We start from the raw sequence: 18,567 nt of genomic DNA, 5'->3' as shown, positions 1-18,567 counted from the left end.
GGAGGTGTTTGTTATGTTCTCATATAAACAACCCAGTTCCTCTCCATAAGTAGCTCTTCTAGCCAAGACATTTTTTTTCACCACACCTTGGAGACCTGGTGAACAAGACTGACTAGATTATTTTTACGCATCTCCATTACAAAAAAACATCCTTGACAAGAGTTTTATCTTTTTAAGGAAATGTATCTGCTTTTACCACACTTTCTATACTTGAATATATTTAGAAGTTCATTTTTTAATATATTTTAAAGCAGGTAATCACTTGTTGCTGGGTTTGGTCTGTTGTCAGACACATTCTGGCGCTGTTGGAACCTTAACCATCGACCAATATCACTGGCTCCTTGATGTTTATGTTCGTTAACATTTCGATTTAACTGTGAACCGCTAGTGTCAACAATGAACAAATGTCGTTCAAAACTCCGACCCACCGATCGGGGGAAGACGCTGGTACTGAAAAATATGACTTGGGTTATGTGGGTTTGCCTTTTTAAAAACACACTAAATAGTTTGGAACCACTTCAGTTCCAAGAACAAAATGAAGCAGATTGCTTGCAAGGTTCAATTCAAGTGGTTCCAAAAATGTTAATCACTGATTTTACCCAACGGTAACTACTTAAACTAGTACTTCAAATACTGCTTGAGCCAATACCTTCTTACTGTCATGCCCAGTAAGAAGTCATGCTCTCTGTCATTCTCTTGAATTAAAATGGGGTTCATGTACTTTTACTTGAGTATTATTCCAAGAACTCTTAACCACCAGCGCTAAAGGGCCGTAATAAATATTAAACATCGAAACAGCGGAGGAATGTAGAGAGCATCTGTCGCTAGAATAAGGAGAAATAATTTGTCACATGAGTCTTTGTGATGTTTAACAGTGTATTGTACACACCGGGACAGGGCTCCGTAACTTTCAGCTATTCCAGCAGTTAGGAGATAAAAATAGAAACACAGTCACACAGAACCACATTGTAGGTTCAAAATAGTATTTATAAAAAAAAAAAAAAAAAAAAAAATTGCATAAATGATGAGTGCAAAAACATGTTTCCAGCTACAAATAAGGATCTTGTCGACAAATAGTGACGAATAAACTGCTTCCCCGGAGTTCCTTGAAGTGTGTTTTTGTCCACGGTCCCTTGCAACTGAAGCCTGTTGTCGAGATGTATTAAACAGCAGCATTCCTTTTCCCTGATTTAAATCAACACTGGCCCCGGACGGGGAAAGATTGTGTACAAGTGTCTAAACACTGGCGGTGAATCTACATACACGTCCAGTGCGGCCAGCCACAGTCTCAAAGTCACCTGATCCACCAAAAACCAGCCCGCCGCCAGAAAGCCTCGCTGCACTAACCTGAAACAAAGGCAACTCTGAGGACTGAGGCAAAGAAACCATTGTTACACGTCAACGTATCTGTACGCCTTACATGTATTACTCCGACATCATTTCTCTCTACATTCCCGTCAGTGTACAGCAGTTCCTCATGCTTCAGTGGCTTGACCAAGATGTCCAGTTGAGAAAAGAGTCACCATTATGAAAAAAACAAAACAAAAAGAAAACACAAACAGGTTTGAGAAATGCGAGTCCTGTAGCGTAACGTGTACAGCTCTGAGTTGGCAGCGGTGTGGCTGAATACCTCCGTCAGGTGTGTCCTCTGTACCCGCCCGGCAGTCTGTGACTGAGCCGTTCCACGCACTACGCTCCCTTGTAGAACTTACACCTCCTTATTAGCTGGAGAGAAACCATACAGCTATGTCCAAACAAGGATGAACTAGTACAAGAATATCACAAATATGGCCAAATCAATTTGGACACCCTGACTTATAAATATGTTTATATTCGGAAATAGGCCCGGCATCAATGCAGAATCTTTGGCCTGCGGAGTCACTCAAGGTCCATTTCTGAGCCACCGCTTTCAGTCTTTGCCAGAGGCTCATAGCGCCGACTCTACATCCGGGAGTCTTCATGGTCGAACAACATCGAGTTAGTTCTTCTACAAGGCAGAGGACAAGTTGGGGGCAGAGGCCCGCATCTCCTCTCTGAGTTTGAGCGTGTCTAGGGCGTAGGCGGACTTGTAGCTCGGCTTGAAGGACGGAGGTCTTTCCTTCACGTCCGGTTTCGAGGTCCGTGTGCGGTCGCTCCACGTGTCGTCGCTGTAGTTGTTGGGCTGCGCCGGCTGGCTGTGATGGTGACGCCTCTTGAACTTGTTGGCGCAGCGGACGATACGCTTGGATATGAGGTAAAAGATCTCGCAGATGTTGAGCACGATGCACAGGGCCGAGGCCCCCACCATGAAGTAGGTGAAGACCTTCTTCTCTGTGGGGTGGCCGATGTAGCAGTCCACCTGGTTGGGGCACGGCGCCACCTCGCACTTGACCAGCCGGGGCAGGTAGAAGCTGTCGTAGATGTGGTGGAGGATGTAGAGGAAGGAGACCTCGATGGCCGTCTTGACAAACAAGCTGAGCAGGTAGGTCCACCACAGGCCGCCGTGCTTCTTCCCCGTGTTGCTGTAGAGCTTGACGTCACCGCCGTGCTTGGCGTGGTACTTGCGCTCGCGGTCGTCGCGGTACGCCACGTGCATGACCACCATGAAGGAGGGGCAGGTGACGAAGATGAGCTGCAGGGCCCACAGGCGGATGTGGGAGATGGGGAAGAAGTGGTCGTAGCAGACGTTGGCGCAGCCGGGCTGCTTGGTGTTGCAGTCAAAGTCCTTCTGCTCGTCGCCCCAAACCCGCTCGGCCGCCACCACGTACACCATCACCCTGAACACGAACACCACCGACAGCCATATCCGCCCAAACGCCGTGGAGTACTTGTTGACCCCGCTGAGCAGGGATTGGAAGGTCTTCCAGTCCATGGCTGGGGTTCAACTCTCTCTCCTATGAGTTCTCTCTTTTTCTCCTGGCTGTAGTTGAGCTAAAAACAAAGAAACAAACCACAGGGCGAGGGCATCAGCGGACGCGTTTTGTGGATTACTGAGAAATCTCTTTTCATATTTAAATCCTAGACTTCCAAAGTCAAACTATTCTTATTTATCTTACATAGACTGGGGAAATAACATCCAATTAGTAACTGTAAACCATTCCCTGATGTTGGTGACAATGACATGTCTACAACACACCTGGGTTGTGCAATGCGTGGGCCTCAAACCAAACTGACCGGAAATTTGAAGTTAAGAATCGATTTTGAAACATCAAGAAGTCTAGAAACAAAATGACACCTGGTGAGAGTTTCCTTGTTTCTTACATCATCCAGTCACTATTAGGCAATAAGTGTTCACGTCTGTATCGGTGGTTTGAAACAACCCTAAACACAACAAAAACATCAGTTCTTTAACATCTTACAGAGAACAAAGAAAGACAATTTTATATTATACTTGATATTATTCGGTATATTACATTTTATATTGTACTCGTTAGGTTACACACATTTTTTTCTTAAGGAAAAGCAAACATTCCTTCACACAAGCCTTGGATTTATCTATATGCATTATTTGGGCATATACCTATCTATTTTTATTATTATTATTATTATTATTATTATTGTTATTATTATTGTTAACAACACATTGTTTGTTCGTTATCATTTTAGGATATGTTTCATTTACATTCTTTGTCACTCAACAGAAACAAGGAAAAGAAAATGAGATCCACAACTTACCAAAGTGATGATCAGTACATTGCAGCTGCTCCGGTATTTGTCAGCAGAAAGTAGAAATCTAAGATTGTTATTGTTGTTGTTCAGTTTCTCTTTTATTGTTTTCACGAACCGATTGTTTTCACACCGCAAGAGTGAGAAGCCAGTGAGCCACAGTCAGTCTATGGGTGGGTCTCTCTCTCAACCTCTCTCTCTATCTCTCCCCCCCCCCCCCCCCTCTCTCTCCCTCTCTCTCTCTCTCCCTCCCCCTTCCCCTTCTCTCTACCTCAACCCACACACACTGTCTATCCCTCTCTTTCTAATCCACGGATGAAAAATACAACTTTTGCCTATTTGTGCTATATTCCGTTTGCACAAATTAATCACACAATAACTATAATTATAACAATAACCACGATAATAATAACCATGATGATGATAATGATAATAATAATAATTGATATCAATATAATTCTTTATTTTTATTTTTACATCCGTCAGGACGGGACATCCACCTCTGTCACAGATTCCAGGAACAGGCCCTGTTGGTTGGAGCCTCTTGTGCCAACATGTTGCTCAGTTCTTCACAGTGAAGTGGCGACACGCCCTGAGGTGATGTGGATTGTCAGGGGGAAAGTATTCAGTGACTGCAAGCCATTTTAGTACTTAAAAAAATTGTTAATATAAAAAAAGTATTGTTAGAGTATTGTCATTATAATTATTATTTATGTATTTATTGTAGATTTCTAAATGTATACCTTATTTTATTTTGTATTATCACTATTTAAGGTTGATCTTAATCATGTGAGCCATTATTTACATCCTTGGAACTTCAACTTTTGCAGGTTGATTGCTGATCATTTTGATTATGAACCTTGTCTACGTAAACGTACTTATCCAATAGATTTAATTTTTATACCGACTCTGACCTCATTTGGCCGACACTTCAACAAAGCTCCAAAAAAAAACCCTCAAAAAAACATGGATAGGTTGGATTCCTTTATGCCCTGAATGCTCAGATTTCCTCCAACATTTCCTCCACCCACTTTTACAGAACAACAAATTTCTCTTCAACAAGGAAGATGAGCTGTCCCCTGGGGTTCTGCACAATAACCCCTGGAAGTCCTACACATCATGGGGCTCCTTCCTGCACATGTTGTGTAAACATCTGCCCTAGCAACCCCGTCGAGTTTTAACATGGGTGGAGCAGGCGTGGGTGATGGGGTGGAAAGTTCCTTTTAAACTCCAGATTGAGAACTGGTCCAGGCAGTCCATCACTGGAATGCGCCCCATGACTCAACCACCCTGAACTGCATGTTTGGGCAAGCACACCAACACAATGAGAACACGACATAGCTTTCCACCTTCTAAATTCTCTGCTCTCTACGCTCGTTCTGTCAGCGGAGGAGCCTTTTGGGACCCGGCGGGAGAGAGCGAGTCCTTGGAAAAGAACAAGACAAGTGTGTGTGTGTGTTCACATGTCTGGGTGTGTGGTGGGAGGGGTACTCCAAGTGAGAACAGCCAGCCTATTTAAAACCGGTTTTAAATCACAAATCCATTTTCTGTTAGTGGCAGAGTATGATCACCATCTCATACATGCACACTCATATAAATCTTTGACCTCACCTTTATTTCAACTTTATGATAGAAAGCCCTCCACCCGCCTCTTATCTCATCACCGTGTAGACACAGGAGTTATACATTTAGTTTCACGGCTTTCAAAATTCTGTCTTTTCAGGCGAGCGAAATTCTTTCACAGGGCGTGCCTCCCATTCCCATTCTCTCCATCAGTGGTGTTGACTTGAAAACCAGGTGATGGGTTACCCCACACCTGCTTTAAAAAAAACGGCAACCTAAAGGACGTGGGCAGTTGCAGTCTTAGTGATTTAGGCCGCACCAGGCCCCGGGGAGGCCCCAAGGACCAATGTGAGGCCCTTATCCACCTCACTTAATTCAAGCATGGCTAGTAAACGAAAACTATTCAGATGGAGCTCTTTTCAGTGAGCAAAGCCAAACTAGAATTCTAACTGAACCGTTCAAATGCTCTTCGCTCTGTAAGAAGACGACGATGGGACAAGAAAAAGATTATGGATATAATAAATACTATTTTAAATCCTGTATTAAACGACGATCGGGAGTCACTCGAGCAAAAGAGCCGTGTGATCGTTTCGTTCGCGACTCTAACTGCAGCGACTCTCAGGCTGAACTGAGACTCCGATCTGGAACGACAAGAGACGAGAACGCCGAGTCCCAAACAGAGGCGGCGATACCCGAACCGCGATGGGATCTCTATACCGGACAGAAGGTGTTCAAACTCCTATTCAAAATTGTATTTATCCTGTTCGTACTCCTACGTGTAAATACAAATGGGTTCTATCCTGTCGATTCCATCAGGGGCTACCTACCGGTGCCGCCCTTTCAAAAGCTCCCTCAGATTCTAACCCTGAAGTCTATAGCTTCAAGCCGCTTGTCTCTTCGAGCCAACGGGTCTCACTGGGCTGGGGGCGTCTCCGCCAATCATTTGATTCAAGGAAGTTGGATGGCAAGACCAGGACTCGAAGCATCACACCCCCAGGTCACCGTCACGCCCAGCCTCCGAGTCTCCGGGCGCTTTTAAACGCGCACTTGTGTTGCAGGCTTTCAAAAGATAACCTGGCGGCAAACCCCTCAAGTCCTCCAACAACGAGGTCCGCCTGCGAATGTGGGCATGGGTGTCGCTTCTGGCACCAGAGATCTGTGATGTTTAGGAAGAAATGTACAGTATATTCTTTTGAAAGATTCTTAAAAAGGAAGGTCAAAATCCAAACTATAGGGACTGTTGTGCTGCACGTGGCGCTCAGGATGTAAAGCTCGCACTTTTTAAAGGTCATTCATAAAGAAGGGAATTTGACCGGACCTGCAGACATAAAGAGACATAAAGTTCCTAGTGTGAAAGGTGTCTTGAATTGTGGGTTTATGCAATGAAACACAGCTTGAAAAATATTGGAAATGCCATTGTTTAATTCACAATAATGAAAATAACTATACAGTCACGCAAAATAGTTTTTTATAAAATATGCACATCCTTACATATAAACAATGCTTTCTTCTGTGTTTATAGAAGTCTTTTCAAGGGGCAAGCAAACTCGATCAGCTGTAGATGCATTTTCTGGAATAAAAAAATAATAATCATAAAGCTAAAAAGCTCTCTCGGCATTAAATATGAAAATGTGAGTCATGATGAAAAGTCTGGTTCGGTTCAAAACAGACACTTTACTTTTTGACATTTTAGGCGTGGCAAATAAACAGCAGAGACGTCCGATCAGGAACAGTTGTTGCAAAACTGCACTCTTAATGATGCATACTTCCTTTACACAGACACAAATGGTTGTTGCACAAATGATTGTAGATAAGATAATTCTCACATTCCACTACATCCAACTTGCTTTTTAGCAAAAGCTGCTTCTTCATCTGTAAACATGTAACCCGCTCAAGCTCTTAAATCAGTGTGAATAATCCATATAATGTATGGCTAAACGTACTATTATTACACTGATACTTGCATCACATTTACACAGAAGTTCTAGTTCTTTGGCAGTACACAGTAATATAGCAGCACGGTTGTAATCCAGCCTCTGAGGAGATGGATTTCAGCTGTCAACTCTTTGGGGAGGTGCCTGTGGACTCGACAAATCGAGCGTCACTGCCATAGAGACGTCTACCTCTGAACAGTCTGTTTTACAAAGTCTTTGTCCAGTTTTCCGCCTCTTAAGCTACGGCTATGCTGTACGAAGGAGCGGGCATCTCCGGGGTTGTTTTCCCCGCCAGCCTTTTGGTGTTAGACTCCACCAGCTCCCCTCGCTTCCCGCCCATGGGGGTGGCTATGGCCGTCTCCATGGCGTGGCGCGAGTGGTGGGCGGTGGTGAAGTACTCGCGGCACCGCTTGCCCACCAGGTACAGGATCTCGAAGGTGGACAGCAGGATGCAGGCCAGGCTGGTGACCACCATGAAGATGGTGAAGATGCGCTTCTCGGTGGGCCGCGCGATGAAGCAGTCCACCTTGTTGGGACAGGGCTTCTGCTCGCACTTGATCAGGGAGGGGAAGTCGTAGCCCTCGTAGATGCGGTACAGCAGGAAGAGGAACGTGGCGTCCACGGCGATCTTGAAGACCAGGGTGAGGACGTAGGTCCACCACAGGCCGCCGCGCTTCTTGCCCACGTTCTTGTAGAGGCGGTGGCAGTCATCGCCGTATTTGAGCTTGTTCTTGCGCTCTCTGTCCTCCCGGTACGCCACGTGCATCACCACCAGGAACGAGGGGCAGGTGACGAAGATGAGCTGCAGGGCCCACAGGCGGACGTGGGACACAGGGAAGAAGTGGTCGTAGCAGACGTTGTGGCAGCCCGGCTGGGCCGTGTTGCATTTGAAGTCCTTCTGCTCGTCGCCCCACACCTTCTCGGCGGCCACCACGAACACCATCACCCTGAAGAGGAAGACGATGGACAGCCACACTCGACCAAAGGCCGTGGAGTACTTGTTCACCCCGCTGAGGAGGCCCTGGAGGAATGCCCAGTTCATGGCGAGGCTTCTTTTCCGCCCGAACGCAGGACGGAGGACGCTCTCTTACTCAGTCGAAATGTTCAATCTGATCTTTTGTTTCTCAGGCTGGGACAAGAAAAAGCAAAAATAAATGAAGTCAAGTTGTATAATAATAACCTCGATTTGTACAGCACTGTCCATACACAGCATGCAACTTAATGTGCTTTACATTAACAGAAGGCAAACGATGATAATAATATCAAAAATAATAAATAATAATAATAATAAGAGCAAACAAGTAAAATACATTTAATAAAAATACTGCTTTATACTCAGTTTTGGGTTATGAATTAGGTGTGATTAAACGCTTTTCAATCATTCGTTCCTTGAAGTATGAGTCTTGAACTACTCCAAGCAATTCTCAAATAATTCTCATGGTAAGTTTGGAGCCTTTTTCAATTGATTCACCTAAAATTTGTTTCGAATAAACACATAATATATAAAAATAATAATTATAATAAGTATTATTTTATATATATATATATATATATATACATATACTCGTACTGCTGTGGAATTCACTCTATTCCCAAAATATTTCCTCACTATAGCATTAACAAGTCCGAGAGTCGAAGTATGGCCATTATTGACCCAAGATTAAGCACAAACACGCTAGATAAAATATTTTCTAAGAACCAAAGAGAATGTGGTTGTTCTGGACAGGACGCACAAGCAGAGGCGCGTCTCTCTGCGCTCCGGGGGGAAAGTTTACTTTAGAGTCCGTCGAGTCCACGCCGTGCGGCTCTAAAGTCTCCACAACGAGAGGCAAGAAAATCTATAACAAACAGGCGAGTCGGTCAAGGAAAATGGGGATTATTTGCATTTTTTGTACTCACACAACGCGCTGTTTCAGTGGCAGTGCTGGGGAGGTGGAGCAGGCAGATGCGGCCGCCGCCGAAAAAAAACATCATTAATGCCAATTTCTCAAGAGGGGGCGGGGGCTGAGCGATGGCGTCACACGCAAACCTGTCCAGGTGTGGCTGCACCACTGGAAGCAGACGGAACAATTACACCGACACCCTTCAGGAACGGGGGGGTTGGTGAAGTTACCAAGCCAGTTGTCATTAGTTGTTGTCTTACTAATTTAAAGTGGTAATTCCGCAACATTATTTTGTTAATAAAATTTGATACCTTATTTTAGCTGGCACTTGGTAAGGAGCCATTCTATGAGTTTGTTGCTGCAGGAAATTAGATAAAGCAGCTAGATGTCAGTAAACTGTCAATACAGATGAGCGTTCACAAAAAACAACAGCACCCTCAGATGAAAAAACATGGAATTCTGGAATTTACAGTGTAATCCATCCCACACAGATTTTATAGTTTGCCACTTAAATATTTCCAGCCCAATCAGAAGGCATACCGTCAAGAAAAGAAAGAGTACATCTTGATTTATCAAAATTTCAACTGTACAGAGTAAAATATTCAAAATGACATGAGTGGATTGCATCCGCTTCTTTATAAAAAGGTTTATTGAAATATGTACATGGCAGGGAATTTGAGTCAACGTGGAAAAGACAAGCGACACGCTTCCTCCGATCAATCTCCCTGGAACTTGCTGGCCCAAACACACAGAAACATCCACACATTTATTTTTCTAAATTATGTCAATTCACACATATTCTCCACAGTCCGAGATGATCACTTTCTGCTTCGGCTTGCCTTCTTTTGTTCCTTGAGCCTGTGGAAAAATAAAAGACAGGGACAGGTACTCGGTATGTGTGACAGATACGTTAGGGATTGACTTTGTTGTAACAAAAACATTGAGCTTTATTCAAAGTTTGATCAAGATTAATTTGATCATCAATATTTATAATAACAAGCACATCCTACTGCTAATGAAAAAAGCACCAGTATGTGATTTGCTTTTCCTTCGGGGTGAACTTAATGATGGAACGCCAGTGGTTCCTGGATGATTGAAGCTTCTGTTGAAATAAGTTGCAATGCTCATCTTTGGAGGTTAAGATGGCATTTCTGCACAAAACCTTTTAGCAACGTAAATTAAAATATGTTTACATGCCATTTTCAAATCACATATAGGTGTTCATATATCAAAAAAATATAGTTCTTTATTGATAGTGTTTTATTATATAAAATTAGATAGTATTTTATTACAGAATATCCACATTAAATTGCCAAGATGAAAATGTATGTATTCATGGACATTCGATGTTCCTATTTTAGATGTCACAATTTGCATTATTTGAATCCAGTATGAATCATTTATTCTATATAGAGTAAAGGCCTGAAAATAGTTTAAATCACTTGCATATTTTGACTGACTGTACTGAGAATAGCTGTTATGATAACCGGGCGCTTAACATACACCGATCGGCCACAACATTAAGGCCACCTGCTTAATATTGTTTAGCTCCCCCTCATGCCGCCAATACAGCTCTGACCCGTCGAGGCATGGACTCCACAAGACCTCTGAAGGTGTCCTGTGGTATCTGGCACCAAGACGTTTGCAGCAGATCCTTTAAGTCCTGGAAGTTGTGAGGTGGGGCCTCCATGGATCGAGCTTGTTGTTCCAGCACATCCCACAGATCCTCCATCGGATTGAGATCAGGGGAATTTGGAGGCCAAGTCAACACCTTGGACTCTTTGTCATGATCAATTACTCTGTTGTCATCTCAAACCATTCCTGAACCATTTTTCCAGTGTGGCAGGGTGCATTATCCTGCTGAAAGAGGCCACTTCTACCAGGGAATACCGTTGCCATGAAGGGGTGTACTTTGTCAGCAATAATGTTTACGTAGGGCGTATGTGTCAAAGTAACATCCACATGAACATCAGGAGGCAAGGTTTCCCAGCAGAACACTGCCCAGAGCATCACACCGGCTTGCCGTCTTCCCATAGTGCATCCTGGTGCCATTTCTTCCCCAGGTAAACAACGCACAGGCACCCAGCCAGCCACATGATGTAAAAGAAAAACGTGATTCATCAGACCAGGCCACCTTCTTCCATTGCCTTCAGCGGTGGACAGGGGTCAGCATGGGCACTCTGACCGGTCTGCACAGCCCCATACACAGCAAGCTGTGATGCACTGTGTGTTCTGACACCTTTCCATCATAGAAGCATTTAACTTTTTCAGCAATTTGTCCTACAGTAGCTCTTTTGTGGGACCAGACGGGCTAGACTAAGCTCCCCATGCTCATCAATGAGCCATGGGCGCCCATGAGCCTGTCCCCAGTTGTCGTTCCTTGAACCACTTTTGGTAGGTACTAACCACTGCATACCGGGAACACCCAACAAGTTTTGGAGATGCTCTGACCCAGTCGTCTAACCATCACAATTTGGCCCTTGTTAAAGTGTCTCAGATCCTCACACTTGCCCATTTTTCCTGCTTCCAACACAAAAACTTCAAGAACAGACTGTTCACTTGCTGCCTAACATATCCCACCCCTTGACAGGTGCCATTGGAACGAGATGATTGATGTTATTCACTTCACCTGTCAGTGGTTTTAATGTTGTGGCTGCACTTTGACTGTATATAAACAGTCAAAGGGCAGCCACAGTGAGGCCCTCACCTCCATTGCACGGACGACATCCATACCCTCCACGATCTCTCCAAACACCACGTGTTTACCATCCAGCCAGTCCGTCTTATCAGTCGTGATGAAAAACTGGGAGCCGTTGGTGTTCGAACCCGAATTGGCCATGGAGAGTTGACCTGTGTGCACAAATGAGGAGGAGGACAGAAAAGTCACACGACAGGATACTACAAACAAACATGGAGAGCCAAACTAATCGCCCATAAAAAAAAAACACTGAACACAAGGAGAACGTCTCACCGGGGGCGGTGTGTTTGAGGACGAAGTTCTCGTCATCAAACTTGCGGCCGTAGATGGACTTGCCGCCGGTGCCGTTGTGGTTGGTGAAGTCTCCGCCCTGGCACATGAACTGAGGGATGACACGGTGGAAGCAGCTGCCCTTGAAGCCGAACCCTTTCTCGTGTGTGCACAAGCAGCGGAAGTTCTCTAAAAGAGGCGACAAACACTTTGATAAACTTTTCATTCATATACAAGGAAATTAGGAATGGATTTTACTTTGATTGGAGTCAATATATCTCAAGGATTGATATACAATCCTTTTTTTTTTTTTTCTCTCACCCTCTCCTATTTCAGACATCTAACATTCCTCTACGTGGCAAAAAGAGGAAAGTTGCTTTTCCCCCTGTCGCCAAACAGTCATGTATTGTGAAACCAAAACGACTTCAAGATTCCCGTCCATAAGACAGAAAGTTGTGCAGTGTGAACTGCACAGTGTGAATCGTTTATTCACAGTTATCGTCTCTATCGTGGAATTAATGCAGAGATCTAACAGATTGGTTTGACAAAGATTCCACGCCCAAACCCAATCCGATGAAATAGCGTGGAGACCTGCTGTCATGGGAACGATGTCCGCCCTGAGGAGAAACCGCAGTCTTCCCGCCGGTTTGTTGCCGATCTTTATGTCCATGTAGACCTGGGGGTTCACTCGACCCTTCTTCGCCGGAGGCTCGCCCTGGGAAAACACCACGACTGTTACAACAGCACGTCACGCGAAAAAAAGTTTTAAAAAGTGTGGAATCTAGGACACCAACGCACCTCTGTACGGTAAGCTGAAGTCTAGTGTTAACTATAGGGTAGGACGCCGCATGCACTTTCCAACACGATAGAGCTTAAAATCAGCTGACTGACATAAACCGACTTTACAGCCGGCTGCAAGTAGAATATGACTTATCGGTAACATTTGGAGGCGCAGAGAAAATAGGCCCCCAAGAACACACCTGGGTTAGTTTATATTAATAGTGAAGAGGCTATATCCAATACGACCAATATGACATTAGTGGGCACATGTATTGGAACGGCCCATATTGCTAAACAGCGTAAAGTATACCAATATGTGCCAAAGTTAAATTTAGATTTGGTGTCATATTCCCACTGTTGAATTACTGTGTAGCATTCCATGTTGTAACAACATCACTGCAATCCTTGAAAAGGAACATAAACTTTTGCTTTCTTTGATAGTTGTCACAAAATACTCTGTGTACGTGAGGTTTAATGTAATATCAGTGTAATATTTCATCCAATCACCTTTGGCGATCACTCCGCTTACTTTGACCGCTAAGGATTCTCTACAGAGCCTTTTAATATTGGGCTCGCGTCACGTGTATGTATTCTCAGACCCCTCTCACCTCCTGGGTTGCTGTGCTGGCTGTTTGTCCTGCCGACTCCTCCGCCTCTGCCTCCTCCGCGGTCTTCCCCGAGAACTTCTTGAGCCAGTCATCATCAGACCACACTGTGGGGAAGGCAAAGGGTTTGGGAATTCAAATCGCAGAGCTGTGAATATCGGAACATCTCAGGAGGGGGAAAGCGTGACCCACCAGGTCGAGAAGAGCCCTCTTTGATCCTCATAGGCTTGGCTATGTTCACCCGGATTGTTCGCCCAAAAAGCTCGGACTCATTCTGTTCAAGAGGGAAAAAAAAACAAAGTATGATTGTTGGTGAAAACATGAACATCATAAGTTGTTGATCTGACACAAGTCTGTCTGTACATACTTATTCATTATTTGTTTAGCCTGTATATCTTTATTTTGCACAATACGCATTTAAAATATCACTGTACATCTGTGGATTACACCTCTACTCGACTTCCCCATTGCCCACTGTACACCAGTTACAGATGTTACATCTGGCACCGAAGCTCCGATGCCCATATCAAACTCACAAGTAATTCCAAGTGAACCACCGCCGATTGGTTTTGAAACTGGGGCGGGCAAATGGGCTTTAATAGCATAATATATTTCACAACACATCCTCGAATCACTGAATTACCTCTGCCAAAATGACGGTCTGCCCACTTTCTGAATCCGCTTAAACCCTTACCCATTTATTCTTCTGTATTTTCATGTGATGTAAAAAAATAATAATAATTCACTCTCAAACTTAAGATTTTATTCTCAAATTTGAAACGTTGAAAAACACAAGTGAATGAACAAGTATGAGTAGTTGACACAAGGGTAATCGAACCCGGGTCTACTGTGTAGGAGGGTAAAACCTTACTACACCAGTGGTTCCCAACCTTTTCGGCCTCGCTGCCGACTTGAAAATCTCAAAAGTGTTTGCGGCCCACATACAACCAGAGGTAATATAGGAGCCAAACAACGCGTTCTCAGAGGACTTTATTTTAACAATCGTATGCATTCTCATACATACAGTGCAGAAGTGGTAAAACAAAAAAAGAGGTGGGTTAAAAATTACTATGGAACTTTCGCAAAACGTTAGTAACGGAATCTAGTAAGCGTTGTCTGAAGGGCGCAGTGTTTTGAATGTAGCCTAACTACTTACGCTAGCACTGATAAAACCAACAATAACAGGAGCCCATTACTATTGACTCACCTAATGAGAATGCTGATGTTGCATGGCAGACACCAAATATTTGTTGTCTGGCTTATGGGACAACAGTCTCAGTCAAAGATCTGGCTCAACATTCAGTTTATTCCTGTATTTCATCTTCAATGCCACAAGCGCTGAAAAACCAGTCTCAGAGATACGTCATCGGGAAAGGCATCAGAAATCGCACAGCTCTGTCGGACAGGTCGGCATACTCAGAAGCAACACGAAGCCAAAAGTTTGTCAGGTACTTCTGTGAGAAGTACAGTTGCAACGCGCTGTTGCAGGAGCGATCCACAAGACTGTCCTTCTCTTTTGATACGATTAATCACGGTGACGGGAAGCCGCAAGTCTTCCTTTGTCAAAAAATCAGGCAGATTCTCAAACGAGCTAAAGTTTGACTGGTCAACTCGCCTGGCCCACATCTCCATTTTTCTTATGGACGCTTCTATTTTATTCTGGGCATTGAACATGGTCACTGCTTTTCCTTGGAGACTGAGGTTGAGTCTATTTAAGTGGCTGAAAATGTCGGCCAAGTATCCCAAATCCAGCCAGCCACTTAAAATCACTGAAGCGATGTGCGGGTTCAAAATTTGTGTCGAGAAAAAAACACCCTCACCTCATCACGCAATTGAAAAAGTAGCATCAGTACCTTCCCCGTTGAGAGCCACCGGACTTCGGTGTGTAACAGAAGCTGCTTATGGTCACTGCCCATCGTGTCACATAAAATAGAAGATAAACATGATTGCAGTGGGCGGCTTTAGATGAAGTTGACTGCTCTGACTGCCTCATCTTGAACAGTCTTCAGTTCGGCAGGCATTTTCTTTATAGCCAGCGCTGCTCTGTGTGTATTGCAGTGGACAGATGCTACGAGCGGAGCCACAGCTTTCACCCGGGTGATGACTCCACTGTGCTGGCCCGGCATCGTACGGGCCCTATCAGCGCTCACTCCCGCACATTTGGACCAATCAGTCCCGTTTGAAACTATGAACGCGTTCAGAATGTCAAAAATGGCCTCAGCAGTTGAACGCCTCGGTAAAGAGTTGCAAAACAGGAACTCTTCTTTTATCTCTCCATTATTTTCATACCTTATAAATGGAAAGCAGATTTGACAGATTTGTGATGTCTGTCGATTCATCCAATTGGAGGGCATAGAAACGACTCTTGTACGCTCGTTATCAGCTGTTCTGACACTTTCTCCGCCTTATCCTCAAACCTGCATTTGACTTTGCAAGTTATCAGACAATGAGATGAGGTTGATTGGCTTCCATGCCTTCTCTCCCAACATCAGCCCCACTATCTCTTTTGTGGCGGGAAGAATTAAATTCTGCCCGATTGTATGCGGCCTACCAGCCTTGGCTATGAGTCGGGCGACCCGATAGGCTGCTTCCACTGCCTTTGCTTTCTGGGTGCCTATACATGATGTTTCAATTTCTTTCTTCTTGTCCTGATACGCCTTGAGTTTGTTGTCGAAATATTTAAACGGCTTGGACATGTACTGTTGGTGTATTGTCTTGAGGTGATGACGCAGTTTACATGGCTTCAGAGCTTCATTTAATAAAACCTCACAACACACCATGCACAAAATCCCAATGCTAAATATTCAGCGCTATACTTTCTCAGAACCTTTCTTTTTTGTTTGACAGGTGGGACCGTCCCACTGGAACATTGCTTGTGGATGATGTACCGATGGCTTCTTTCCTTTTCAGTGTGCCTGATGCTAGCCAACTATCCATTTTGATTATCACCTCAAGTTCAAAAATGTACAGGTGCATGTTGATCGTGGTCCATCCATAAGTTCCTATCCATCAGTGATAATGCATTTTGAAGGTTTTAAAGAAAAAAATACCATGACTTTCTTTTTTTTACATTTAAAAACATTTTTGTAATTAAACTTTTTTGTTTTTTAATATAAAATATGCGTGTCGCTCAAGATTTGGCGGCCCACTTGTGGGCCGTGGACCATAGGTTGGGCATTGCTGCACTATATGTGCCACACGTCAGTTTGTGCTTTCATACTGTACATACTCAGTAGTCGATAGGTTTGTTGCACTTTGTTTATTGCAGCATCAGCTCTCCCCCACGAGTGCTGTGAATTAAACTTTGAGTAGCGAACCAAATTTCAATCCAATGGTTCAATGCTTCAGAAAGCTTATTTTCACCATCACTATTCTCAGGTAGAATAGGTAGGGAATGTAGATAATTTTTTTCTGCTTATATATACACAGCCACAGCCTGTGGAGTTTGGCCCTTATCATTTCCCTGCATCATACAATTAACAATCATTGGTATCATGCATCTAAACACATGCTAAAGCAAAGAAGTTGTTAAACACAGGATTACAGACGTGATCAAGCAATGTAAACAACTCACCATGTTATCAATTGCAGCTGCAGCATCCTGAGGGAGTGGAAGGAGAAGCGGAGTGAGAACTGTATTCATATCCAGTAGATGGCAACACAACATCACAATTAACCTCACGACAGCAGGACTCACTTACCTCAGCCAGCTCAAATTCAATAAATGCAAATCCTCTGTGCTTTTCTGAAAATGAAAGCAGAGACACGTAAATCCTGTGGAAGTGGATATTTGCAGCATTGTATTTGCAGCCGTTTATTGTATTGATTTTACCCGTTTCATAGTCAAGCGGTATCTGAATGTCTGTGACGTCTCCAAATGGGATGAATGCTGCGTGCAACACCTTCTCATCCACCTCTTCTGCCAGGCCACCTGTCAACAATGAATCCCAAATAGAAATAAATGCAGGTTGGAGAAAAAGAAAATACTTAAGTCTGGCGAGGTGGACCAAGAGAGACATATGTTTCATGTCTGGTCATTTAACAGATGCATTGTTTCTATGAAACACAGACATCAACTATGGCCATTTGGCAACCGATGACATAACCTCAACTACACCAATTACCACAGGGTGAGATCATGTTTTTACTTTGAAACAAACTCAGAATAAGAATCAGTTAATTTGGCCAAGTACATTTTCACATGCAAGGAATTCGTTTTGGTAATAAGAATAATGCTAATAACAGTCTTTATTTGTATAGCACCTTTCTTAGACGACATGTATCACAAAGTTCTTTACATTAGAAGGCCATCAAATAGTGACAACAAAAGCAAAGCAAACAAAAACAATGCATTTACGAAGTAGAATAATAAAATTAATAAAAAAAAATTAAAAACAGGGTAAGAATATACGATATATTTTATATGCCACAGGATCCGTTAAAAGGACGTGGTAGGGGGGCAAAGTAGCAGTATGGTTGGCTGCGGTATGAACATAGATGAGTATTCTGTTCAAGAAGAATAAATTTGTAAACAACAGTACGGGCTTGGATAACAATGGATGACGAGGACTAATTTAGAAAACTCGTAGACAACATGAAAGTAGTTTGGGGCGGGCGAATTAGTAACCATATAAATATAGTTTTTTATGTATTATCTGTAACTGCTTGTAAATTAGATTTATTCCGCAGGTAGAATATTTTCCCTGTGGTTTTTTGTATGTTTACAACATAGAAACATCTATTAATTGAACAAGTTTCACCAAAGTATTGTTAACTCACCGACATACAGCACTCGCTTGGTCGCCGCCATTTTGGATTTGAACCTTCAACTTTGACCCCACGCCTTCTTCTGATTGGTGGGTTGAGATCTGGCTCCGCCCACCTATTTTAAATGTAGCTCTAGCGCCATCTGTCGGGGAAATAACTTCACAGTCACTCACTTTTTAAGGAACGTCATCATTAATCGTTATTATTGATTATATTATCATACATATATATTATATATGTATATACTGTATATATACACATACATACAGTATAAATATACAGTATATGTATATATATTAAAATAATATTTATGTATTATATATATTTAAATTATTATTACTTTATATATATATTTCATGTATAATTTGTAAAACATCATAAGAAACATAGAAAATATAGAAAATGTAATGTCAGAGACGAAT

At 43.2% G+C, this 18,567-nt stretch overlaps 3 protein-coding genes across 3 annotated transcripts; all 3 read right to left on the bottom strand.

Annotated features, from left to right (window-relative positions):
- Positions 1 to 35: 35 nt before the first annotated feature.
- On the bottom strand, positions 36 to 3,790 carry gjb3 (gap junction protein beta 3). Its single transcript, XM_080011871.1, has 2 exons — positions 3,655 to 3,790; positions 36 to 2,910 (listed from the first exon to the last, which is right to left on the bottom strand). The coding sequence occupies exon 2, from the start codon at positions 2,849 to 2,851 to the stop codon at positions 1,988 to 1,990; it is 864 nt and encodes a 287-aa protein (XP_079867997.1). The 5' UTR covers positions 2,852 to 2,910; positions 3,655 to 3,790; the 3' UTR covers positions 36 to 1,987.
- Positions 3,791 to 6,607: 2,817 nt separating this feature from the next.
- Positions 6,608 to 9,078, bottom strand: gjb10 (gap junction protein beta 10). Its single transcript, XM_080012766.1, has 2 exons — positions 9,042 to 9,078; positions 6,608 to 8,271 (listed from the first exon to the last, which is right to left on the bottom strand). The coding sequence occupies exon 2, from the start codon at positions 8,182 to 8,184 to the stop codon at positions 7,378 to 7,380; it is 807 nt and encodes a 268-aa protein (XP_079868892.1). The 5' UTR covers positions 8,185 to 8,271; positions 9,042 to 9,078; the 3' UTR covers positions 6,608 to 7,377.
- Positions 9,079 to 9,656: 578 nt separating this feature from the next.
- On the bottom strand, positions 9,657 to 18,194 carry ppie (peptidylprolyl isomerase E (cyclophilin E)). The gene is made up of 10 exons (XM_080011724.1): positions 18,158 to 18,194; positions 17,211 to 17,309; positions 17,080 to 17,123; positions 16,953 to 16,979; positions 13,571 to 13,652; positions 13,382 to 13,485; positions 12,585 to 12,708; positions 11,997 to 12,182; positions 11,733 to 11,875; positions 9,657 to 9,883 (listed from the first exon to the last, which is right to left on the bottom strand). The coding sequence occupies exons 1-10, from the start codon at positions 18,186 to 18,188 to the stop codon at positions 9,815 to 9,817; spliced, it is 909 nt and encodes a 302-aa protein (XP_079867850.1). The 5' UTR covers positions 18,189 to 18,194; the 3' UTR covers positions 9,657 to 9,814.
- Between the last annotated feature and the right edge of the window lie 373 nt (positions 18,195 to 18,567).

Source organism: Zeus faber (genome assembly GCF_960531495.2).
Source record: "Zeus faber genome assembly, chromosome: 13".
Lineage (NCBI taxonomy): Eukaryota > Metazoa > Chordata > Actinopteri > Zeiformes > Zeidae > Zeus > Zeus faber.
The sequence above is the reverse complement of the archived record's forward strand: the minus strand, read 5'-3'. Positions and strand labels throughout refer to the sequence as shown.